The sequence below is a fragment of the Somniosus microcephalus genome, chromosome 8, assembly GCF_052327205.1.
Source record: "Somniosus microcephalus isolate GS21.2 chromosome 8, FLI_Smic_1.0, whole genome shotgun sequence".
Classification (NCBI taxonomy): domain Eukaryota; kingdom Metazoa; phylum Chordata; class Chondrichthyes; order Squaliformes; family Somniosidae; genus Somniosus; species Somniosus microcephalus.
In genome coordinates this window covers 32,350,999-32,378,404 of record NC_140994.1, presented here as the reverse complement: position 1 = coordinate 32,378,404, position 27,406 = coordinate 32,350,999, and the positions used below count along the sequence as shown (strand labels likewise).

The 27,406-nt window shown below is 40.9% G+C and overlaps 1 protein-coding gene across 1 annotated transcript in view; it reads left to right on the top strand.

Annotated features, from left to right (window-relative positions):
- The window catches only part of nhlrc2 (NHL repeat containing 2), a 91,917-nt gene extending 66,044 nt beyond the window's left edge, over window positions 1–25,873 (top strand). Inside the window, exons 6-11 of the mRNA XM_085994453.1 lie at window positions 3,016–3,109; window positions 5,673–5,901; window positions 16,057–16,179; window positions 16,943–17,152; window positions 20,957–21,167; window positions 24,242–25,873. Of these exons, the coding sequence (XP_085850579.1) occupies window positions 3,016–3,109; window positions 5,673–5,901; window positions 16,057–16,179; window positions 16,943–17,152; window positions 20,957–21,167; window positions 24,242–24,498 (1,124 nt within the window). The 3' untranslated portion in view covers window positions 24,499–25,873. The remainder of the gene's footprint in view (window positions 1–3,015; window positions 3,110–5,672; window positions 5,902–16,056; window positions 16,180–16,942; window positions 17,153–20,956; window positions 21,168–24,241) is intronic.
- Window positions 25,874–27,406: the final 1,533 nt, after the last annotated feature.

Below are 27,406 nucleotides of genomic sequence, written 5' to 3'. Positions count from 1 at the left end.
TGCCTAGGTCGCAGCTGAGTGCTCTGAATGGTTTTATTCTTTTGTTCCTTTCTAGTGGTCTAGTGGCTTGCTAGGCCACTTCAGACAGCAGTTAAGAATCAACCACATTGGTGTGGGACTGGAGTCACATATAGGCCAGAGCAGCAGGTATGGTGGGAAGGTCTCCTTCCCTAAAGGACATTAATGAACCAGTTGGGTTTTTAACAACAATCCGCCAGCTTCATGGTCAGATTTACTGATGGCAGCCTTTTATTTCCAGATTTATTTTGTTTTTAAATTAAATTCAAATTCTCAAATTTCCACAGTGGGATTTGCACTCGTGTTCTCTGGATTAATAGTCCAGACCTTTTTGGACTACGAGTCCAGTAGCATAACCGCTATGCTACCGTACCCTGTCCAGTCACTGATGCTTACACAAATTAATTTCATGGTAAACAGGTAATTTTTCACATCATCAGTTTATACTGGACTTAAATCAAGGTTCTAAAGATGAAAAAGACAATGCCTTAACCCTCTTCTAGATTATTTATGAACATATTGAAGACTACTGGTCTCAATACCTTGGGGAAATATATAAATGTATTTAACATTTAAATGCTGAATAACCTCTGCTTTCAAAGTATCACCTTACATAACACTTTGTACATTTCTAATACACTATGTTAGAGCATTTGAAAAATGTATGGGAACAATGACACATTTGGCTACTTGTTTTTTTACAATTAAAAACCATTATCTTTATCATTGGGTTGAGGAATTCTACTGCGGTCAGCAAATGACTGAATGTTGCAATAAGAATCCCAAGAGCCTGTACTTCGGCTTAATGAGAGGCCAGCCCTTTGATTGTGCAAGTTGGTTATGTTTTTATAGTGTAATAATAACCACCACCTTTCAGTGAAGTTATTTGTCATTCTTTCTAGCTGTCATCAGTCTGCACTTGACTACAGAAGGACAGGAACTGGGATAAACTTGGCAAACTTTCACTCACAGAAATATGAAAATATTATAAATCTTTTAGTAACTTGCTGAAAGCCATTGGGTCATCATAATCTGCTCTGGATCCTGCATCCATCCTCATTAACTACATTGAAATTTTATTTCACTTATGCCATGAGATACACTGCTTAGATAAGCTATCCTTTTAACCTCCATGTTATCAACAACAACAGCTTTTATTTATATAGCGCCTTTAACGCAGTAAATCGTCCCAAGGCGCTTCACAGGAGCATTATGAAACAAAATTTGACACTGAGCCATATATAAGGATATATTAGGGCAGATGATCAAAAGCTTAGTCATAGAGGTAGGTTTTAAGGAGCGTCTTAAAGGAGGAAAGAGAGGCAGAGGTTTAGAGAAGGAATTCCTGTGGTTAATGCCTCGGCAGCTGAAGTCCGCCAATGGTGGTGCAGTTAAAATCAGGGATGCGCAAGAGGCTAGAATTGGAGGAGCGCAGATATATCTGTAGGGCTGGAAGAGGTTACAGAGATCGGGAGGGGCGAGGCCTTGGAGGGTTTTGAAAACAAGGATGAGAATTTTAAAATTGAATTTTAAAATCAGGTGAACAAACATCAATATGCACAACTAGGAAGAATCTTTACTTCTGAAACTTCAACATAGAATTCCTGATCTTTTGAGAGGACAGAGCTATGTGGCGGTCATCCCAATGGCCTAACTGGTTTAATCCACAATTTGTGCTGAGCCAGCTGATCTCATCCAGTACAGCCATAGTGGCATGACCATTAGCTTCACCACTCTAGGTTAGAGAAGGTGAAGTAGGCTAAGGGTCCAAACTTCTGATCACTCTCGTAACCTTTCCCTATTGGAAGTGAAGTGGGTGCATGTTGGGCTCGGCTATAATGCTGTCGAATAGCCTGCCGGCACTCCCTGTCTGAGCTCAACAGGGAAAATGGCCACTTGGGCAAAGTACTGAAGAACAAATAGCAAAGAATCAGCGTTTTCAGGAGAAGTAATAAAAGCTTCATAGAATAGAAGAAATAAAAAGATTTTACCAAACTCTAGCGCATTAATATTTTTCTATTACAAATTATTTTGTTTCAGTGCAGTACTAGTTGGATGCAGTGTGTGAAATCAGATTTCCTAGCTGGAAGTTTGAAACATTTTTAGCACATAATGTTGTCTCATTGAAAATCATGGTAATATAATAGAAAAACTATTTTTTCTCCAGACAGGTTTTTATACTGTATTACTGTACTTGCACTATTTTCTGTGGGGAAAAAAAGCAGTCACTGGTAATCTGTTCACAAATAAATTTACTTAAAGATGAATATAGAGTACATTGTTCCATGTTTTAAAAAATCCAAAAATTAAATTTCATTTAGAGCAAACCAGGATATTTGCAGATGACCAAAACATTCCGAATTTCAATTTAGACCAAATACTGTAAGTAGTGTGGACCGATTTAGATAAGTATGGGGAAACGGCTCGTGTGACAGACATCTTCAATGTGGATAACTAACTTTTTCTTTCCTTTTACAGTGACCAGTGTATGTTTGCTTTGCTTTATGATGCACTTTGCTTTTTTGGGTAATCTTCATAATATGTGCTAGTGATATCATTCCAGTGAAAACCTGTATAATTGACATTACAAGAACGTAAGAAATAGGAGCAGGAGTAGGCCATATGGCCCATCGAGCCTGTTCCACCATTCAGTAAGATTATGGCTACATCAACTCCACTTTCCTGCCCTATCACCATATCCCTTGACTGTCTTAGTGCGCAAAAATCTATCTATCTCAGCCTTGAATATACTCATCGACTCAGCATCCACAGCCCTCTGGGGTGGAGAATTCCAAAGATTCACAACCCTCTGGGTGATGAAATTTCTCCTCCTCTCAGTCCTAAATGGCCGACCCCTTATCCTGAGACTATGACCCCCTAGTTTGAGACTTTCCAGCCAGAGGAAACAGCTTCTTAGCATCTATGCTGTTGAGCCCTCTAAGAATTTTATACGTTTCAATGAGATCACTTCTCATTCTTCTAATTATTTTATTGCAGGTAATACTGAAGACAGTCTTCTGTTTATTGCAATGGCGGGCACTCATCAGATATGGGTCATTTTTCTAGAAGATGGAAAACTCCCAAGAGGAATGTAAGCAATTGTAGATAATGTTTTGTAACAATATTCATAATATATAGAGATAATTATAGAGATATGTTTTGTTGGATATTTGAGAGTCCTTCTGCAAGCTGTCTTAAACTGAGCTAACTTCATTTATGGCTTAAAATTGACCCATTGGTATAGATTTTTGTCTTCATCGCTTGGGCAGTACTCTGCCTGGCTGTAATCGTATGCCCTTTATAGAACCTGTCTGATTTGTATTCCATTGCAAACCAGATGATGAATGTTCTCTTAGGTGGTGATATTTCGTTTTAGTTTATCATCATGTTATCATTTATTCTTGTGTCTAAATTAAAATGTTCATCAATTGATGCTCCCTTGCAGCATTCTTCAATTTTGGCAAGTTCTCAATTGCATTGAAGTGTATCTATATTTTGTAATTGTAAGAGTAGAAAAGCAGCACAGTTTAAATTGAGTTTTTAAAAATAGTGCTAGTTACCCTAACAATACGAAAAGGATTCTGTTTAAGGAGACAGATAGCCTGCCCTCTTGGACCAGTGGTCCAGTTGATTGAGGGTGGGGTTCCTCTATTCTAAATATCCATTAAAAATAACAAAAGATTTTACTGCTTTTTAAGTGTTGCCTGGAATAAAATTTGCAATTATTTTGTGGCTGAAACCATGGATACATTTTAAAAAGAATACTTATTTGTAGTTGGATGAAACCTAGAGCACTGCCAAGAACTATTCTTATCTACAGTATTTCAACTATTACATTAGGAATGGGTTAATTGGTGTAGCAGTCTATTTATATCTGCTGAATATCAGTAAATGTAAACAAAGCTTCACAAGCATGTTCTAGTGGAAACAATCCATACAGCTTAAAACTAGGGCTATAATTTGCCATAGGAGTGAATCTAACAGCGTCTGCCATTAGTTAGACTTGCCCTTGCACGTTTTGTTTTTTAATTTTTTGCGTGGCAAGTTGTTGAAAGTGCGAACTCATAATGGTGCAGCGAGGGAAACCGTGCATCTGGGACCTGAGTGATCAGAGCAAGCAACCGTGTAGCTCCTTAATCAATCAGATTGAAGGATTGTGAAATTAACAGCACAAAGACTGAGAAAGTGTAAATTAGAGTGGGGAAAAAGAGGGAAAGAAAGATTGGATTAAGAGAGAGAGCAAAGACAGAAAGGAAAAGTAAAAGAAAATCATTTTAATTTTCTGTTTTTAAAATCTCCAACAACAATTAATACCTGAAGGTATGAGACTCCACACTTGTAATAGTTAATTTTCAGTGCCAGATAGTTTTATTGGCAGTAATCAACACTTATCACATCGTTAAAAGGGTACTTGGATTGGAATGAACAAGACTTAACTTTTCTGTGATGAGATTAGTTCGAATCTATCATGCAAATACAGCAACTTCACACCATTCAATGTTTTTCAATGGTGAGGCAGACAGCAAGATGCCGCTTTCGTGAAGCTAACAGCAGAACGGAGCATCTCAGACAGCAACTTTTAGATATCCGCGTTTAACTGCACATCTGAACCTTGCCTGAAGTCGGTGTGCCATTTGCGCATTAATAGTGGTGAGCACCAATTAGCCTCAGTTATTTTGACCGCATTCTAGCCCATTGTCTTTTTCTGGGCCTGGACGGGTGGGAGGAGGAAGAGTTCTAGGCCTACTGAAATATTGTATGAAATTATGTATTGCACCAGTACGCCAGCTGGAAAATGTGCTATGTACTCCATAAATCAACAACTAGCTTCTATATTTTTTTTTATTCAGGGAATGCTGGAAATTACAGATTTTTGTCATCCAGTATTTAGGAAAATAAAGTGTAGAGTTTTTATGTACACAATCATTCCTATACATTTCTAGAAATAAAGAAAATCTCATGAGGCTTGTACACTTTCTCACAGAATAAATTCATTATGATGTCATAATTATTTAAGGAATTCGTGCCCTTGAAATTATCACTGGATATTGCCAATTACTGTACTTAATGTGCACAGATTAACATTCAGATCTGCTCCAACCTTGGATTCAAAACATTTGAATATGGCATGGTACTAATCAAAGTTCAAAAAAACAAATTAACAGTTCAAGCTGGGACCAACACTGGGGAACTCATGCAGTTTTTCTACATCCCTATGAACCACCAGGGAACCCAAACCAAAAATAAAATCTAAAAGTAGCCACATACCTCTCTGGCTGCTGCCAGTCTGCCCAGGCACATTCCAAGCAGTGACACGAGCCTGTTAAAACTTGGTTAGTACAGCTTCCAAAATGGTGGTGCATATGCGGAAGGAACAAACTGCTATGTTCTGTGTGAACAGGATCCACATGCTGTTCATAATTTGAATTGGACCATATTCAGAAATTCATAATCACCTGAACTGTTGATCTAATTCAAATATTGCACTAGTGCTCGCATACCTTGGTTTACCTAGATAACTTCTGTAGAAAAAAAATAATTTCTAAAATATTTTTATTAGTCTTTTTTTGAGAGACAAATTACAGCTCAAAGTACAACTAAAAAGTTTATATTAGTGTTACTGATGTGTGTATTAATATACTTGTTTCTCCCAGTGAGTACAAGAAGGGAACATGCATTCGTTTTGCTGGGAGTGGTAATGAGGAAAACCGAAATAATTCCTATCCTCACAAAGCAGGATTTGCTCAACCATCAGGCTTGTCTGTAGCTCCTCCGGAATGGAATTGCCTTTTTGTTGCTGACAGTGAGGGCAGCACAATCCGCTCTGTGTCACTGAAGGATGGTGCTGTAAAAAACCTGGTGGGAGGAGAAAGGGATCCTCTGGTAAGTAAGATGATTCATATTTTGAAATGAGGTTTGATTGTGCAAATTTTCTACCTACAATAATGAGGCAAGTTATTATTTACAGTAAGTTAAGTCCAGTTATAAAAATGAAATGCATGCATAGCAGCAACATTTCAGAACATAAATATATTTGTATATCGGCAGTTAGTTGAAGAAAGTAACATTTTAGAAAAGTTCAATTTTCTCTCACTATCTTGGCTTGTGACCAGAGAATTATTAAAAAATAAAGTTACTTCAGTGGTAAGAATGGATGGCTACCTGGACCCAAAAGAGACGCTTTGCCACATTTCATCCTTATGTAGCTGTTAGTAGTCTGGATTGTACATTAATACACCTAGGTAGGGATGTAGCAGTAGTAAGTCCAGTTAAGTTTTTTCAAAATGGATTGTGTTTTATATGTGTTTAGATATTTTTCTTCTATGTTAGCTACAAGAATGTTGGGAATGAAATGAGTTGTAGAAATACGTATTAACTACATGGTATCATTTTATCAAACGGTATTATTCTATTCCATTTCTGATTTAAGTGTTCAAATTGAGTGGTAGAAAGAACTGATGGAAACAATTAAGAATGCTGAAGTGTACTGGAGAAAATACAACCAAGTCTGCTATGACTGGGTTTGGTGCATAAAGTTATATTGTAGTTTCCTCTCACCATTTATTTGACTTTCTAGCAATCTTTCATAGATTAAGATAATATTGTAAGTGAGCCATCACTTGCCTCCATGTGTACTTTGGCTGACACTGGTTTTTGACTCCAATGTTGTGCCCTGTATAGCTTTTATAAAGCTTTTACAAAATCTAAACAACAGTGATAGATTTTCACGGGTGCCGCTGAGCGGAAACGGGACGGTAGCAACCCTAGGATCGTGGGGAACAACTTACTGTCCCGTTCCCACTTCCGATCCGGCCAACGCCAGCTTCGGAAGGGTCAGAGTGCCCACCTTATTCAAGCGGTAGCCCCTTTAAATATGCAAATCGTACATAGAACCCCAATTGCTATTTTAGGACAGTACTGGGCAGAGCATGTGTCGTGCACGCCCTGCCCAGTATCAACTGGCATTCCAGCCAAAGAGGAGCCAAGCACTTAAGTTTTAATTCATTATTGTGGGACCAGGAGGAGCAGGAGTGAATGACCCAGTCCTGTCAGTTTAGCGTTGGGATCAGAGTGCTGCAAATTTTATAGAAACTTAGTACTCCTAGGTGCTCCCCGCGCCCCCCCCCCCCCCCCCAACCAGCCAGACTTAACTTCTTCCGGGTTTGTAGGCCGACTGGCCGGGCCACTGGGTCGCTGCCCCAGGGCACGTGTTTTCCACTCGCAGCCTGCCAGCCATATGGTAAAATTAAATGGGCCAGGCCTCCTATCGCCCGATAGTTAAAATCTACTCCATGGTGTTTATAAAGGTTCCCCCATCTCAGCTTGGCAACATCCCAGCACCAGGCTCAATATGGACCATGCATCACTCTGCATAAATTATCTTTGCTAAACTAAAAACATCAGGAGTTTAGCATGCGCCAAAAGCTGCAGGCATAAAACTTGTAGCACTCTGATCCCAACGCTAAACTGACAGGACCAAGTCATTCATCCTCTTGAAGGAGTCAAACAGTAGATATGCCATTTTTTCAAAACCACTTTATATGTTCCGCATGCCATAGAGGAAACAGTTACATGGGGCCTTTATCCCTTTGAGATTTACAATTATATACTGCCAAAGTAATCACCTTCCATTCTATTGTATTTAATGTCTTGTTCTGAACTCATTCCCCTTAAGTTCTTTTTTTTCCCCAGTCATCAGCAGCAGTCTTGACTGTCTATACACATTTTACAAGCTAGGACATCTGCATATCTACCCGTATTTAGACAATTGGCTAATCAGAGCCTCTTGTCAGGAAACTGCATATGTACAAACAGAAAATGCTGGAGTACACAATAGGCCTTCCATCAGCATCTTAAGAGGCAGGTTAATGTTTTTTGGGTGGAGAGTCTTTCAGATGCTGATGCATCGATCTGTATATTTCCAGCATTTTATGTCATTATTTAAAATTCATTATTCCAACATTCTTGTTTTTCCCTTTTAGTAACTTGACCTTTTAGAGAGGTTCATCATAAATCAAGACAAATCCCAGCCACAGAAATAATCCTTCATAACAGCCTGCTTTCTGACTGCTTAAGGCATAGCTTTGCTCCCACCATAACACTTCAGGGTCACTAAATTCGAATGTGTAACCTCAGTGAAAGAAGCAGGATTCGTGTAAATCACTGCATATGAATTCTAGGTCTGATGGCAGCAGCTATATTTCTAGCAGACTATTATACTCTTCATGACACCATTGCATCTGAATTGCTTGTTCAGTGATCAGTGGTACCCTCTCTATTGGTCCAGTGAGTTGATTCCATGAGGTTTTTTCAAGCAAAATGCAGTCTGTAAGTTGCAACTGCAACTTCTGCCTCGCCTCTCATCTTGATGACAGATTTCTCCCTTGGAAAAAGAGGTGTTGATCCACCAATACAGTTCATGGAACATATCAAATTCAGAATGAGCCTAGGCAGATGTTGACATAGTTATGAAGTACATAAGCAAGGAGAGATTCCTTCCTGTACAGATCTGGCACGGGTGCCAGCAAAACCTCACAAAACTCATCAAGCTGTGAAAGTCATGGCAAGCGGATTATGGACAAGATTAAGAGTTGATTCTTCACACAGATAGCCTCTATGGCAGCCTGATTGACCGAGGGGTTGCAGCAAAAGACAATTTCTGTAGAGGCAGTTGCTGGAAAAAGGAGTTATTTTGTGCCATTCCTTTCATGCTCTGGATAATTCACAAGTTTAAGGTGGAGGAAACAACAGTGATTTCAATAATCCCTTACTGGCCAAGTAAAACCTTGCTTTTGGACTTCTTGCTTTAAACATTAACCCCAGGATATTAGCTCTGATGATGTGGAATCTGTATGGGTAGAATTGAGAAATACCAAGGGGCAGAAAACGTTAGTGGGAGTGGTATATAGACCTCCAAACAGTAAGGCAGAGGTTGGGGATGGCATTAAAAGGGAAATTAAAGAAGCGTGCAATAAGGGCACAGCAGTCATCATGGGTGACTTTAATCTACATATAGATTGGGCTAACCAAATTAGTAACAATACCGTGGAGGAGGAATTCCTGGAGTGTTTACGGGATGGTTTCCTGGACCAATATGTCGAGGAACCAACCAGAGATCAGGCCATCTTAGACTGGGTATTATGTAACGAGAAAGGATTAATTAGCAATCTTGTTGTACGAGGCCCCTTGGGTCGGAGCGATCATAATATGATCGAATTCTTCATTAAGATGGAGAATGAATGAAGTAATTGACTCAGAGACTAGGGTCCTAAATTTAAATAAAGGAAACTACAATGGTCTGAGGCACGAGTTGGGTAGGATTGATTGGGGAATGTCACTCAAAGGGTTGACGGTGGATAGGCAATGGCAAACATTCAAAGACCGCATGGATGAACTACAGAATTTGTTCATCCCAGTTTGGGACAAAAATAAAACAAAAAAGGTGACTGAACCATGGCTAACGAGGGAAATTAGGGATAGCATAAGATCCAAGGAGAGGACATATAAATTGGCCATAAAAAGCAATAATCCTGAGGATTGGGAGCAATTTAGGATTCAACAAAGGAGCACAAAGGGCTTAATTAAGAAGGGGAAAATAGAATGAGAGTAAGCTTGCAGGGAACATAAAAACTGACTGTAAAAGCTTTTATAGATATGTGAAGAGAAAAAGATTGGTGAAGTCAAGCGTAGGTCCCTTGCAGTCAGAATCAGGGGAATTTATAATGGGGAACAAAGAAATGGCAGACCAACTAAATACATATTTTGGTTCTGTCTTCACAGGAGGACACAAATAACCTCCCAGAGATACCGGGGAACATAGGGTCTGATGAAAGGGAGGAACTGAAAGAAATCAGTATTTGTAGGGAAATTGATGGGATTGAAGGCGGATAAATCGCCAGGGCCTGATAATCTACATCCTAGGGTACTTAAGGAAGTGGCCCTAGAAATAGTAGATGCATTGCTGATCATCTTCCAACATTCGATGGAATCTGGAACAGTACCCATGGATTGGAGGGTAGCTAATGTTACCCCACTATTCAAAAAAGGTGGTAGAGAGAAAATGGGGAATTACAGACCGGTAAGCCTGACATCGGTAGTGGGGAAAATGCTAGAGTCCATTATAAAAGATGTAATAGCAGAGCACTTGAAAAACAGTGACAGGATCGGACAAAGTCAGCATGGATTCACAAAAGGTAAATCGTGCTTGACTAATCTACTGGAATTTTTTGAGGATGTAACTGGTAAAATAGATAAGGGAGAACCAGTGGATGTGGTGTATCTGGACTTTCAGAAGGCCTTCGATAAGGTCCCGCATAAGAGATTAGCGTGTAAAGTTAAGGCACATGGGATTGGTGGCAAGGTATTGACTTGGATAGAGAACTGGTTGGCAGACAGAAAGCAAAGAGTTGGAATAAACGGGTCCTTTTCCGAGTGGCAGGCAGTGACTAGTGGGATACCGCAGGGATCGGTCCTTGGACCCCAGCTATTCACAATATATATTAATGATCTAGACATGGGAACTAGATGTAATATCTCCAAATTTGCAGATGACACAAAGCTGGGTGGGCGTGTGCAGTGTGAGGAGGATGTCGAGAAACTCCAGGATGATTTGGACATGTTGGGTGATTGGGCCGAAACATGGCAGATGCAATATAACGTGGATAAATGTGAGGTTGTTCACTTTGGTGGCAAAAACAGGAAGGCAGATTATTATCTGAATGGCAATAGATTGGGAGAAGGGGAAGTGCAACGAGACCTGGGTGTCCTTGTGCACCACTTGCTGAAGGTAAGCATGCAGGTGCAGCAGGCGGTTAAGAAGGCAAATGGTATGTTGGCCTTCGTAGCAAGAGGGTTTGAGTACAGGAACAAGGATGTCTTGCTGCAGTTGTACAGGGCCTTGGTGAGACCACACCTTGAGTATTGTGTGCAGTTTTGGTCGCCTTATCTGAGAAAGGATGCTCTTGCCATGGAAGGAGTTCAGCGAAGACTCACCAGGCTGATACCTGGGATGGCAGAAATGACGTATGAGGAGAGATTGGGTTGATTGGGCTTGTACTCACTGGAGTTTAGAAGAATGAGAGGGGATCTCATTGAAACTTATAAAATTCTGACAGGACTGGACAGACTAGATGTAGGAAGGATGTTCCCGATGGTCGGGGAGTCCAGAACCAGGGGTCACAGTCTAAGGATAAGGGGTAGGCCATTTAGGACAGAAATGAGAAGGAATTTCTTCACCCAGAGTGTGGTGAACCTGTGGAATTCTCTACCACAGAAGGCAGTAGAAGCCAATTCATTAAATATATTCAAGAAGGAGTTGGATATATTTCTTAAGGCTAAAGGGATCCAGGGGTATGGGGAGAAAGCAGGGACCGGGTACTGAAATTGGATGATCAGCCATGATCGCATTGAATGGCGGAGCAGGCTCGAGGGGCCGACCGGCCTACTCCTGCTCCTATCTTCTATGTTTCTATGTTTTAAAAAAAGGAAAGACTTACATTTATATAGCGCCTTTCACGACCACCAGATGTCTCAAAGCACTTTACAGCCAATTAAGAACTTTTTGAGTGTAATCACTGTTGTAATAGAGTCATAACAGCACAGAAGGAGGCAATTTGGCCCACCGAGTCCGTGCCGGCTCTCTAGCGCAATCCAGTCAGTCCCATTCCCCTGCTGTATCCCCATAGCCCTGCAAGTTTATTTCCCTCAAGTGCCTATCCAGTCTCCCCTTGAAAACATTGAGTGTCTCCGCTTCCACCACTTCCGTCAGCAGCGAGTTCCAGGTCCTCACCACTCGCTGCGTAAAAAGGTTTTTCCTCACACCCCCTCTGTATCTCTTGCCCAAAACCTTAAATCTATTTGCCCTAGTCCTTGTACCATCAACTAGTGGGAACAGCCTTTCCCCGTCTAGCCTATCCAAACCCGTCATAATCTTGAACACCTCAATCAAATCACCCCTCAACCTCCTTTGCTCTAATGAAAACAAATCCAGCTTCTCCAACCTGTCCTTGTAGCTAAGATCCCCCATCCCCGGAACCATTCTGGCTAATCTCCTCTGCACCCTCTCAAGTGCCTTCACATTCTTCCTAAAGTGTGGTGACCAGAACTGGACGCAATACTCCAGTTGTGGCCTAACCAGCGCTTTATAAAGGTTCAGCATAACTTCTCTACTTTCGTACTCAATACCTCTAATTATGAAGCCCAAGATCCCATATACTTTGCTAATCACTTTCTCAATATGTCCCGCCACCTTCAGGGACCTATGTACATTAACTCCCAGGTCCCTCTGTCCCTGCACACTCTTTAAAACTGTGCCATTAAGTGTTTATTGCCTCTTCCTTCTGCCAAAATGCATCATCTCACACTTCTCTGTATTAAATTCCATCTGCCACTTGTCTACCCATTCTGCTAGCCTTTCTATGTCCTGTTGCAATCGATTGGTATCATCCTCACTGTTTGCCACACCCCCAGGTTTGGTGTCGTCGGCAAATTTAGAAATTCTACTTTGTATTCCAATATCCAGGTCATTTATATTTCAAAAAAAGCAGTGGCCCCAGCACTGACCCTTGGGGAACACCACTGTCTACCATCCTCCAGTCTGAAAAACAGCCATTTACCACAACTCGCTGTTTTCTGTCCTTAAGCCAATTCCTTATCCAAGCTGCCACTGACCCACCTATTCCATGAGCCTCAATTTTGTTAACCAGCCTTCTACATGGTACTTTGTCAAACGCCTTCCTAAAATCCATGTAGACAACATACATTGCATTCCCTTCATCAATCCTCTCTGTTAATTCATTAAAAAATTCAATTTGATTAGTCAAACACGATCTGCCTTTTACAAATTCATGTTGGCTTTCCTTAATTAGCTTAAACCTCTCCAAGTGCCTGTTAATTTTTTTCTTGATTATTGTTTCTAAAACTTTACCCACCAATTCCCTTAACAACCTGGGATGCAAGCCATCTGGACCAGGTGACTTATCCATTCTAAGCATACCCAGCCTTTCTAGTACATCCTGTCTATCAATTTTCACCCCAACCCTTGCTTCTACCTTTTCCACTTCTACCGATATTTTGTCAGCATCCGCCTCCTTGGTAAGCACCTATACGAAGTACTCATTGAGTATTCTAGCCTTGCCCTGTGCCTCTAAGCATATATCACCTTCTTTGTCCCTAATAGCCCCACCCCGCCTCTTACTACCCACTTACTGTTTACATGCCGGTAGAAGATTTTTGTGTTCCCTTTTATGTTAACCGCCATTCTACTCTCATATTCTATCTCTGCCAATCTTATTTTCATCATCACTTCCCCTCTCAACTTATTGTATTTGGTCTGGTTCTCCCTTGAAGAATTCATCTGACATTTCTTCTCTATCTCCCTCGTCATCCAAGGAGCCCTTGCTTTGGTTCCCTTACCCTTCCCTTTTGTTGGAATGTACCTAGCTTGTACTTGGAACATCTCCTCCTTAAAGATCACCCATTGTTCCGTTACAGTTTTTCCTGTCCGTCTTAGGATCTAGCCAGGGTAAAATGGAACCATTCACATCCCATTGAAGTTAGCCCTATTCCAGTTTAGAAGTTCCACTCCAGGTTATTCCTTGCTCCTCTCCATTGCTAATCTAAATCTTTTGATACGATGATCACTCGTACCCAAGTGTTCTGCCACAGACACTTGGTCGACCTGGCCCACCTCATTCCCCAGCACCAGATTCAGCAATGCCTCCTTCCTAGTTGGGCCAAGAACATACTGGTCAAGGAAATTCTCTTCAACACATTTTTAAAATTCCTCCCCCTCCTTTCCCTTTACCCTAGCATTATCCCAATCGATATTTGGGTAATTAAATTCCCCCAATATCACCACTCTGTAGCTCTTGCATATCTCTGCGATTTCCCTGCAGATTTGCTCCTCTACCTCCCGCTCACTATTTGGAGGCCTGTAGAATACCCCCAATAGTGTGATCAAACCCTTTTTGCTCCTCAACTCTAACCAAATGAATTCTGTCCTTGTCCCCTCAAGAACATCCTCCCTTTCCAAAACTACAATATCTTCCTTAATCAGCATTGCCACCCCACCTCCCTTTTTTTCCCTTCCCTATCTTTTCTGAACACCTTGTACCCTTGAATATTAAGTGCCCTTACCGTTTTTAAGCCATGTTTCCGTTATTGCCACAACATCATATTGCCACACGACTAATTGTGCCTGTAGCTGTCGGAAACATGGCAGCCAATTTGCGCACAGCAAGCGCCCACAATCAGCAATGTGATAATGACCAGATAATCTGCTTTTTTGTTATGTTGATTGAGGGATTGATTGGCCAGGACACCGGGGATAACTCCCCTACTTTTTTTCAAAATATTCCCATGGGATCTTTTACATTCGCCTGAGAGAGCAGACGGGACCTCTGTTTAATGTCTCATCCAAAAGACGGCACCTCCGACACTGCACTGGAGTGTCAGCCTAGATTTTTGTGCTCAAGTCCCTGGTGTGGGACTTGAACCCACAACCTTCTGACTCGGAGGTGAGAATGCTGCCCACTGAGCCACTGGCTGACACACAAAAAACAAGTACTCTTTCAGTGAGCAGCCTCAGCCCAAATTGTTTGGGATGCCTTAATCTTGTCCCTCAGAATATAAAATGTTAAAGTGGTCATTTTGGCATGGTGCAAATTGTTTCAACCTCCACGCTGAAAGTGGCCTGATATGATTACAATTGCTGTCTAGTTGCATCTTCTGGAGCTCTAGAATGTTGATTACAGTGAAGGAAAGGTGATTCAGTGATACTCTCGTATGCTGTTGCGCTAAAGTGGTGTGAAAAGTTTATCTTGCAGCATGCTGTTAATGTTTCACACTTGGTACTGTTCCCAGTCATACATCTGGTAATGGAGAATCATTGCTCAGGTCTATTTGAGGTAATGGATAGAAAATTATGTTAAGTATATCACTACGATAGCAGGTCTAGTAATGTGCTCTTAGTGAACAATTTTGAAAGTGAATACTTTTGAAAAGCACTTCTTCTTGTGCTTAAAACAAAGTTTTGGTGTGTGTGTGTGGTTTGATAGTTGAATGCATACTTTTTTTTTAGCAGTGAAGAAGAGCAATTTAAAGGAAATATCCCCAGACACACACTCGCACTATTTGGTATTCAGTTGCAGAGCATCATTATTGTCGGCCCCCAGCTCAATGGGCACTGCAAGGCAGACCCAAATAAAAAAGGATGGAGGAGCAAATAAAAAAGGATGGAGGAGCTAATAAAAATTAAAATTCAATTCAGATTGCAAATAATTAACCATAATACTTGGGTTAACTAGGTCATGTTTGTAAGTTTTTGTTGTTTAAGCGACAAGGGAATTAAATTTGTCCGGCCCTTTTTTGCACAGGCAGCAAGCACCCCAATCGGGAGGCCCAAGGCTGGTCAGAAATTGGACCTTGGACCTCCTTTCAATAATGTAGGCAAGCTGCCTCCACAGGCAGCTGGCCCATCTGCGAAATGAATTTTGGGCCGCTGGCAGCGGCTCTCAGTTAAGTGCTGGCGGGGGGGGGTGGAGGGGAAGAGAGAGAAGCAGGAAGAGGGCCAATCGGCGCCAACAGTGGCTATCTGGAGTGTCTTGGAGCCGGGAGAAGCATGAGTTCTCCCTGCTCCACATGAATTTTTTTTTTAATGACTTACCATTTCGATGACTATCACTGACTGACTAGACTGCATCCACACCTGGAAAATCCTGAGGAGGTCTGCGCCTGCTCTGCTCAGGGCAGCCCAATTTTGCCGTGGGATCCTATGACTGGCAGTACACCCCTTGTTAGCATATACAAGGAGCCCAAAACCTGTTTCAGGCGGCTGCCTAAAATATGGCCTGACCCAATTACGTGTCAGACATTTTTCAGGCATCCTTGTTGGTCCATAAAATTGGGCCTTGTTGCGCCAGTTTTGCACTTGTAAAACAGGTACAACGAGGTCCAGTTTCTACCCAAGATCTTTTCAACCAATTTTAAACTATTAACTGTATATTGTAATAAGTTAGAGACTTTTTTTTTAATTTTCAGAATCTATTTGCTTTTGGAGACCTGGATGGTATTGGAATAAATGCAAAGTTGCAGCACCCCCTTGGAGTGGCTTGGAATGAAAAGAGGGGTCTGCTGTATGTAGCAGATTCCTACAATCACAAGGCAAGTGCTTTTTGGAGTAATGTAAAACTAAAACCAAATGTCTTTTGTTTTCAATGTTTGTTTTTAAACTGGAAAAAAGTTTAGCTATAATTAAGGGGTTTAGGTTAAAACAGATAGGTGGTTTACAAATGGGCACAATACCTAAATGTTTTCATTCGAATGTGCACTTTACATCTTTGTCTACAGGATGAAGATAAGCCTAAATGTAATCTATCTCTGACTGTAATATATACTTTTATTGATTTAAAAAAAAAAATGTTTACCTCAAAATCTGAATTTATAACAAGAACCACTTCTGATTCAATCGGGATACTGATCTGGCAGCAAGGCAGAAAGGAAATGAGCCTGAGCAATAGGGCAAACTAGATGGGCTTAATGTCCTGTTAATAAAATTACCATGAAATATGTATTTATAAGTCACCGTGTCTGATTCAAAACTCTGATTTAAAATCATCCTCTACCTAAAAGATAGAAAAGGCCTTTTTATCATCTAATATTGTATTCACAAGTTAAGTATCACATAGATGTTCACAAGTTGTATTCTAAATGTTACAGACACAAATTTTTGCAGATGTGTTATGGAAAGCATGCTTCTTGAGAATGCCAAAGGACATGCACATGCTTGTTATAGGATTATTAGACTGAGGTTTCTTATTGAGAGATTGAAAAACTGTCTTTAAGGTTCTGATTGAAAATGTCTAAATGTTTTCTGTTTTCTTTTTGCGGGGGGACTCAAATGTATATTTACTTATTCTGTTCTCAGATCAAAGTAATAGATCCAAAAACAAAACACTGTGCTACACTAGCAGGAACTGGCAAAGCCAGCAATGTAATTGGTCCTAACTTCAACCAAACTACATTCAACGAGCCAGGCGATGTGTGTGTTGGTGAACATGGGAATGTCCTATATGTGGTGGACACCAACAATCACCAGATCAAAGTGCTTGATTTGGAAATGCAGACAGTCTCTGTGGTAAGTTACATTTCTCGCACCAATTACTGTATATCATGTAACAAATAAGTTAGCAATTCTGCAGGCACCATCTTTTAATTTTTTTTGTAAGCAGGCAAAGTAATTTTTTGTGGACCTGCTGACAAGGGTGGTGCTGTTGTTGTTTGGCGAACCGACCTCTCCCGTGCGGAGGCTGATCACCAACTCTCTGACACCTCCTCCTACCTCCCCCTGGACTATGACCCCACTACCAAACATCAAGCCATTGTTTCTAAGACTGTCATTGACCTCATCTCCTCTGGAGATCTTACCTCCATGGCTGTCAACCTCATAGTCTCCCAACCCTGCACAACTTGCTTCTACCTCCTTCCCAGGATCCACAAACAGGGCTGCCCTGGTAGACCCATCGTTTCAGCCTGTTCATGCCCCACGGAACTGATTTCTTCCTATCTCGCCTCTATTTTTTCTCCCCTTGTCCCACCTACATTCGCGACTCTTCTGACACCCTCCGCCACTTTAACAGTTTCCAGTTTCCTGGCCCCAACCATCTCCTTTTCACTATGGACGTCCAATCCTCTGCACCTCCATCCCCCACCAGGACGGTCTGATGGCGCTCCGCTTCTTCCTTGAACAGAGGCCCAACCACCACCACCCTCTTCTGCCTGGCTGAACTTGTTCTCACATTGAACAACTTCTCCTTTGACTCCACTTACTTCATCCGAATTAAAGGTGTTGCTGTGAGAACCCGCATGGGCCCTAGCTATACCTGCCTTTTCGTGGGATATGTGGAACATTCTTTGTTCCAGTCCTACTCTGGTCCCCTCCCTCACCTCTTTTTCCGGTACACTAATGACCGTATTGGTGCCGTTTCCTGCTCTCGCTCTGAACTAGAAAATTTCATTCACTTGCTTCCAATTTCCACCCTTCCCTCACCATCACATGGTCCATCTCCGATTCTTCCCTTCCCTTCCTCAACTTCGCGCTCTCCATTTCTGGGGATAGGCTATCGACAAACATCCACTATAAGCCCACTGACTCTCAGAACTACCTGGACTACACTTCCTCCCACCCAGCTTCCTGTAAGGACTCTATTCCATTCTCCCAGTTTCTCCGTCTCCGCCGCATCTGTTCTGACGATGCCACCTTCCATACTGGTGCTTCCGATATGTCTTCCTTTTACTTCAACCGAGGATTCCCCTCGACCTCGACCGTGTCCGTTCCATTTCCTGCACTTCTGCTCTCGCCCCTTCCCCTCCCTCCCAGAGCCACGATAGGGTTCCCCTTGTCCTCGCCTTTCACCCCACCAGCCTTCACATTCAACGGATCACCTCTGCTATTTCCACCACCTCAAGCATGATCCCACCACCAAACACATCTTCCCCTCCCCTTTCAGCATTCTGAAGGGACCGCTCCCTCCGCAACACCCTAGTTCACTCCTCAATCACCCCCCAACAGACCCTCCCTTCCCCACGGTACCTTCCTGTGCAAGCGCAGGAGATGCAACATCTGCCCTTTTACCTCCTCCGTTCCCACTGTCCAGGGCCCCAAACACTCCTTTCAGGTGAAACAGCGATTTACTTGTACTTCTTGCAATTTAGTATACTGTATTCGCTGCTCACGATGCGGTCTCCTCTACATTGGGGAGACCCAACGCAGATTGGGTGACCACTTTGTAGAACACCTCCGTTTAGTCCGTAAGGGTGACCCCGAGCTTCCGGTCGCTTGTCACTTTAATTCTCTGCTCCACTCCCACTCTGACACCTCTGTCCTCGGCTTCTTACACTGTTCCAATGAAGCTCAACGTAAGCTCGAGGAACAGCACCTCATCTTTCTATTAGGCACTTTACAGCCTTCTGGACTCAACATTGAGTTCAACAATTTCAGACTATAACCTCTGCCCCTATTTTTTCAGGCAGCAGCTGTTGGTGATTCTGCCATCCCCATTTACAACATTTAACCAATCCTGCCTTCCACCCTATCCCAGACCGTCCCTTTTGTTCTTTCCTCCCCTCCCCCCTTTCCCTGCCTCTGCACCTGCTTAAAATCTGTTACATCTCGAACTTTTTCCAGTTCTGACGAAGGGTCACAGACCTGAAACGTTAACTCTGTTTCTCCACGAATGCTGCCTGACCTGCTGAGTGTTTCCAGCATTTTCTGTTGTTATTTTTAATTTTGGTGAAGGTGGGCAGACTTAGAGCATAACAAAGGTAAACTGCATCATACAGACAGGGAAGAAATGATCCCAATAAAATCAGCAATTACTCTGATCCAGCAATTGAAGCAAGGACCAGAACTCTCAACTGTGCAGAAGCGAAACTCAAAAGTCTGAAGAAAATGAGGGTGTTGTCCTTTAGCACTTTTAAAAAAATTCTTATGCTCTTATACTTCAGATTTTTATTTCAAATAATCTGATATGCTAACCTCTAAAGTAAAGGATTATGAGCTAGTTATAATGAGAGGGAGAAAGAGAGTATCCCAAAATGCTATGTAATAAGTAGATTACCCTGTAATATGTGGACTTTTTCCTTCTATGTTTTGTAGAAAATTACTTAACTTCTAAAATTCAAAAATACAACTGGTTATTTAATCATTCATTACAAAATGTGTTTTACTACTGTAGGTTGCAACTAATCTACCGTTCATGATCTCTGCTCTTTCTAGCGCTCTCTCTCTCTCTCTCTCGTACTGCTTTGATTATAACTTATATAGAATATCTAGTTTACATCTTGCATATATCCATCACACTCTGGGCGTACACCTTGCATGCAAATCTTGAAGTTTACACAAATCAGATACAAAATATAATTTGTAACATAAACATGTTAAAGGCTTAAATAATTCCCATGAATGTGCCCAACTCCTGTTGGAAACATCTCTTGCCTTTGTGTTTCTGAGGCCTCACCCCTTTTAGTGGTCTCTGATTTAAATTTAGCTCCACTGCTTTCTGCTCCCTTCTATGCTCTCCATTGTCAGCAAAGGAACTCATCTAATCCCACCTTTGTTGCACCCCCAATCATTCCAAATTGGGCTCTGTCCTTACCATACTGCTCAGTCCTCCAGCCAGCCCCGAAATTCCCTCCCAACCGGACACTTGCTCCTCACCTTGGATTTGAGCACCACTGACCCCAGACCTTGGATCTCCCTGATGACGGACTCGCGTTAAAGAGGGAATGTCTAAAATCCTTCCCTGTCTGGCCCTAAAAGGCACAACTCCAGCCTGCTGCCTTCACAGCAGGTGAAAAATGGCCAACACGGTTTATCCTTAAATTATTTCCATCTCCAAATTCACTTCAGGCCATAAATTGCTTCTACCGTCAGATCAAAATATTTGCTAAGTGACTTTTTTTTCCCCTAGAATTTCACTTCCTTTTACCACTACTTTTTTCAAGCTACCTAGATTCAAAACTTTAATATATTTCATCAGCCTGCAGTACCCCAGTCCCAACATATCCCTCTCTCCAAACCCAGGCTTGGCATATCCTACTGCCCCAGACTAGGTATCTACTAATCCCTCAAACTAGAGTTAGCATCTCTTGATTCCCCAGTCAAGGGCTCACCATTTCCCAACCCCACACCTAGTTCTTGCTCCCTTCCCCATTTGCTTGTTTTTAATCCCCCGCTCCATTCCCTATCCTATTTATCCCAAATTTTATTAATCTCTTGTCACTATCGAAGCCTCTCTGTGCCATACCCTACATCAGTTTTGTACACCGCTAACTGAATGCTAAATTGAAAGGTAAATTACCCTAAAAACTGGTTTATAAACCTACACAAAGAAGAACATTGTGATGGTTGTGGATTCAAGTATTTTTCATTTTTATATAGTTGCCGATCACTTCTGTAGTTGCTGTAGATGCTTCCAAATCTGTAAAACCAAAGAAAGTTCCTAGGTTACCAAAATCTGCTGATTCAGTGCAAATGGCTCCATTAGTTGTGTCATCTGGTCAGACACTGCAGTTCCGTCTGAAGATTGACCTTCCAGAAGGAGCAAAACTCACGGAGGGGGCACCCAGTTTCTGGGCATTCTTGGCAGAAGGTAAGTTATATTTTAAATGTATTTATTATAATATATTGTAATCTTTTATGTCATATACTCAAAGCAACTGCAAAGTTTTATTTTGTAGACAATTAAACATAAGTGTGCCAAATGTGGCAGTTTGTTTCAGTGTTGAATAATTTGTTGATTTCCAGGCACCCAAATTATAAGGGTACAAATAGTACACATCTTTTGCTCTGAAATTTCAGGAAGATTTGTGAGCCCCTTAGTGGAACAGCCTTTTTTTGGCTTTGAAAAAAGTACACTAAAACTCAGCCAATTTTGTTTCGGCTGAAATATTTTGCACATATAAATCAATGTTAAATATTAGTCCGCAGTCCAGACCTAAACAGAAGCACAGTCGGCATTTTGTCCAGCACTGGGAGGCCATTGTGTCCACTCACAGGACCAATCTGTTTCAATACAGTGATCAAAGTAGGTCTGTATAATTTTATTAGTGAAGAGAAGGCAGTGGGTTCTCCCACAACCAACCTGGCAGTCTTTCTCCATCTCGTGCTCTAAAACCTCAGCATCAGCGGGTAACCAGGCCACTTCAGATTTAATGGTGCCAGAATGCAGTAGTCTTCTCAAATTTCCAGAAATACCTTGGATCATCTAGAGTACCACAAAAGGCAGAAAGTTGAGTTGGTCTTGAGAAAACAAAGTATTATTCCTGCAGTTTAATATCTGGAAGATTAGAACAGGATAGCAGTTTAGGATCTTTTATAGCTACAGAAATAGAAACCGTCTGCCCACAAGATAAGATTTTGACTCCTAAAGCTGGCTTCAAAAAAAAAATTCCTGTGGCAGGGCAACAACCCTGGTCCTACTGACACATTCCTGTCATATCTCCAGCAGCAGTGGACCAGAATTTAAACCTCATAGGTATCTACATTTAAAAGCATTAATTTTTGACTATACTTGCTAAAGTAGAAAGTCATTTAGTTTAAGTACTAAATGGGACATTAAGTGGGCTTAATTCTATTAGTCATTTTAGTTATAACCTATTTAGTGAATGTAATTCAGCAATGTCCGGGAGGGGCGTGGAATCGGTGGAGTGGATACAGAGTTTATGGTGGAGGCGATTGTGGCTCGTCCAAGATTAGATATCAGACACGCAATCTGATAACCCAGAGGCAGTGCAGGAATCAAGAGAGGTGGTGGAAAAGTAGAGCCGGGTGTCGTCAGTGTACATGTGGAAGCTGATCTCATGTTTGTGGATGATCTCGTCAAGGGGCAGCATGTAGTTAAGTAAGAGGAGGAACCAAGGAAAGATCCTGAAACAGAAAGGCAAAGTATTTCCTAAATGGTGAAAGATTGGGGAATGCAGATGCTCAAAGGGACCTGGGTGTCCTTGTACATGAGTCATTGAAAGTGAATGTGCAGGTGCAGCAAGCCATTAGGAAGGCAAATGGTATGCTGACCTTCATTACAAGAGGATTTGAGTACAGGAGTAAAGAAGTCTTACTCCAATTATATAGGGCCTTGGTGAGACCACACCTGGAGTACTGTGTACAATTTTGGTCTCCTTACCTAAGGAAGGATATACTTGCCATAGAGGGAGTGCAATGAAGGTTCACGAGATTGATTCCTGGGATGGCGGGACTGTCATATGAGAAGAGATTGAGTAAACTAGGCCTGTATTCTCTTGAATTCAGAAGAATGAGAGGGGATCTCATTGAAGCATACAAAATTATTACATGGCTTGATAGGATGGATGCTGGGAGAATGTTTCCCTTGGCTGGGGAGTCTAGAACCAGGGGCCACAGCCTCAAGATAAAGGGTAGGCCATTCAGAACTGAGATGAGAAGAAATTTCTTCACACAGGGTGGTGAATCTTTGGAATTCTCTACCCCAAAGGGCTGTGGAGGCTCAGTCATTGGGTATATTCAAAACAGAAGTCGATAGATTTCTGACTAGTAAGGGCATCAAGGGATATGGCGATAGGGCCGGTGAATGGAGTTGAGGCAGAAGATCAGCCATGATCTCATTGAATGGCGGAACAGGCTCGTAGGGCCGAATGGTCTACTCCTGCTCCTATTTCTTATGTTCTTATGTTCTGGCGAGGTAATATAACTCTTTTGACTCATCTGAACTGTTTCCTATGACCAGGAAAATGCTGTCCTGATTTTCTTTTTTCTCTGCTCCTTATCTATTCAATTCCATGCTGGAATTATGCTTTGTTCTACCAATGGCCCTCCAATCCTTTCTTCTCTATTTGCCTCCATTTGAAGCTAGGATCTTGGTAGGCTTCCCTTCAGCTCTGACATGATTCTACAAATGTATGATGTATCTCTCCCTTTTGGTGTCCCTCTCTTTCAGCACAAGTTCAATCACTGTTTTCTGGCTACTCCTTGTAAAAACTTGCAAGTTTTACAACATTAAAATCAATACAAAGGATTTTATGGTCAATAAAATAGAAAGTATAGACAATAGTTTTTCAATTGATTGGAAGTAACACATCAAAACTATGAGAAAAGATCTTAAAAATTGAATACAAAATAAAATTAGTAGATTACAATATAGGTTAAGATGGAAAAGGCCCTTCTGACCATTTAATCTAACCCTCCAAGATTACAGCCCTGCTGTCTTCCCCTTACAAAGTTGTTTAGTCCTGTGTCCTGGCCTCAACCACCAGTTCCGTTCCAACTGTTGATCCTCTCGTATAAAGACATTTTTCCCTAATGTCTACCTTTAAATTTTCCTTACACAGCCCTGCACATCTACTCTACAAACCTGAACCTGTGTAGAAATAGGAAGTACATTTTTAATGACAAATGGAAATTAATGCAAAAAAAATTGAAGTAGAAAAGTAATGAAAGAAGCAAAAAGGAATGAAAGGGATTGATGAGCGAGAGACTAGATTTAGTTCAGGACTTCCCTTTATAGTTCTAGAACTTAGCATTTTTTAGAGGCTAGCAGAATCACTGGTCTTGACTATGCAAACAATGGTGATCAATTGTTGCATAATTTTTACGATTAATGTTTTTGATCATTGGCTTGTAATGTTGATTAAATTACACATTAACTTTAGTTTTGGACATTCATTTCTATTTACTTTTTTTAATTTGCAGGGCATGAATGGCTCTTTGTGGGACAGAAGATCAGTGGAGAAATAGTTGATCTTGTGAATGAACCTGAAGTTTTGTTCGTAGTTCCTGCTCAAGTACAGACAAATGGGCTTTTGTTATCTATAGATGTGTGCCTCTATTTTTGTAGTAAGAATGACAATAATTGCCAAATGAAAGGTATCTCGTTTAAACAACCATTACAATTCTCCAGCACAGGTCAAGAAACCATTTCAAAAGTGAACCTTTCTTTCAGCTTTTAAACAAATAGCTTAAAGAATTAACTCTTAGAAATTCAATTTCCAGGTAACTAAAAGAATCAAACAAAAATGTACCTTTTTTAGCATCAAGATCGATGTTATCTTTGAGTATTGGTTGGTGCAGTGGGTTAATAAACTGCCCATTTATCTCCAGTTACATGAGTTTGAATCCAACTCAAACCGATGGGATGAAAATCTTGACATGACTTTGAGCAGCCTAAATCCAGTTCCTATTTAGTATGGGCCTACTGCACTAAAACACCTAATTTGGCATTGAAACTGGCAGTTTCACTTACACCACAAAGAAGGCTGGTTCAGAAATGGAAATAGTGCACAAGGCCAATAAGAGATTGATCTTCTGCGTTTGCAGCGGAGACTCATTTTTGGGCAAAATAGAGAGCTTTACTCTGCAGTTGGCTGTACTGTACCTGATCTGGGAGTGCTTGATGTTGGAAGCATTGCCTGAAATGGGGAAACATTCTGTTCCCAACATTAACCTCACTTGCTTTGCTAAGCACAACTTTCACAAAAAAGTAAACTTATGCCCTTAATAATGACTAGTATAAAAACATTCTGTATGTGGTTATTCTATTTCTAAAGTAGAAGCAAATTGTAACAGAAAATTTTGAAAACACTTCCTGTTTTCGAAGTATCCAGCTAAAACCGCAAGGAAAATGTATTTAAGCAGAGTCAATGCAGTTCTGTCCAAATTCTCAAAGTGAGAGAGCTTTGTGCAATGCCTGGCTCTAGCTTTAAAGTTAGTCAATCACCAATACAAACTAGTTACAACAAGAAGAAACCTTTGTGGTGTCTCACAATTGTAATCAGTGCAATATTGTTTTTAAAATACAAACAGCTGTTGCTTGGAACCAGAGTCGTAAAGTGCCGTATAAAATCATAAATGTGCTGACATTTTCTTTAAAACTTGCCAATACCAAAATGTGTCAATTTCTGTTTAAGCTTCTACCAAGGAACAAATGAATTGGCTAAAACTGAAAGTAATATTGTATGTATTTAAATAAGATGTGAATAATGGCATATTAAAAGTGTTTCAGAATTTGTTCATTATTTATTAGTACACAGAAAGATTTAATGATAAGTGAAAGCACAGAGCACTTGGAATTCTGATAAAATCATGTTCATGATGAGAATTTTTTTAAAGTCTAAACAGTAACATAGTTTTGCCCCATTACGATCAACTAACTTTGCAGTCCAACTCTTTCGACAAAATGGAATTAACCTTGTACTGTTACAGTATTTGAGTTTACAAATTAAAAACAAGCAAAATTAATATAATGCTTTCTGGTAACTTTTCTGCTTTTTGCTTGTGCTTTATGTACTTCTGAAGATTTGCAAAATACACCCATTTTTCTTTCAATCGGCAAAGCATCTTTGTATTCCTTTAGATAGAAATGAGCATATATAAATCTGCAGAATTTCTTCTACAGAACAAATTATTACACAGGAACTGCTAGGTATATTAAAGCAATAAAGTTAATAGCCTTATTGTGTTGTGACAAGTCTACAAAGACTGTTGGGAGTTAATTTACTTCTAGTCTCAAACTACATTGTCAGTTTTGTGCTTGTGGCATGGAAAATGATTTATGCTTTATGACCGGTGTATTCTTATTTATAATCAAACTATGACTTAACATGTTAATTTTAAATTTTATACGATGTACAGTACCAGTACAATATGGCTTCTGTTAAGAACAAGTAGCAGAAAGTGTTAATTCATAGGAAATAGTTATACTTTTATCATGTCATATGTAACAAATGTTATACCTTCAAGAAAATAAACAAATAGAAAGGATCTGATTTTAAGCTAATTTTTACAACATATCTTGTACTATGGTATGTCAAAAATGAGAAACCCAGAACAAGCTATCATTTAGAAGAAGCGGCTTATTCAAAACATGTGATTTAAATCAATCATGCCCTTTCCCCATTGTCCTGCTGTATGACAGAATTGAACCATTTCTCTCTCAATCACATCCACAATTCAGCCATACACATTAACTCAGTAGCAATCACAGTATTGTAACTTCGCATTTACAGCAGTTGCTTCTCCCATTAATACGAACATATGAATTAGGAGCAGGAGTAGGCCACTCGGCCCCTCGAGCCTGCTCCGCCATGGCTGATCTGGTTACTCCACATTCCCACCTACCCCCGATAACCTTTCACCCCCTTGCATATCAAGAATCGATCTACCTCTGCCTTAAAAATATTCAAAGACTCTGCTTCCACCGCCCTCTGAGGAAGAGTTCCAAAGACTCACGACCCTCATCTCCTCATCTCTGCCTTAAATGGGTGACCCCTTATTTTTAAACAGTGACCTCTAGTTCTAGATTCTCCCACAAGAGGAAACATCCTCTCCACATCCACCCTGTCAAGACCCCTCAGGATCTTGTATGTTTCAATCAAGTCACCTCTTACTCTTCTAAACTCCAGCGGATACAAGCCTAGCCTGTCCAACCTTTCCTCATAAGACAACCAGCCCATTCCAGGTATTCGTCTAGTAAACCTCTGAAAGGCTTCCAACACATTTACATCCTTCCTTAAATAAGAAGACCAATACTGTACACAGTACTCCAGATATTGTCTCACCAATGCCCTGTATAACTGAAGCATAACCTCCCTACTTTTGTATTCAATTCCCCTCGCAATGAACGATAACATTCTATTAGCTTTCCTAATTATTTGCTGTACCTGCATACTAACCTTTTGCGATTCATGCACTAGGACACTCCGATCCCTCTGCATCTCAGAGCTCTGCAATCTCTCACCATTTAGATAATATGCTTTTTTATTTTTCCTGCCAAAATAGACAATTTCGCATTTTCCCACATTATACTCCATTTGCCAGATCTTGGTCCACTCACTTAACCTATCTACAGGAAACTTTCTG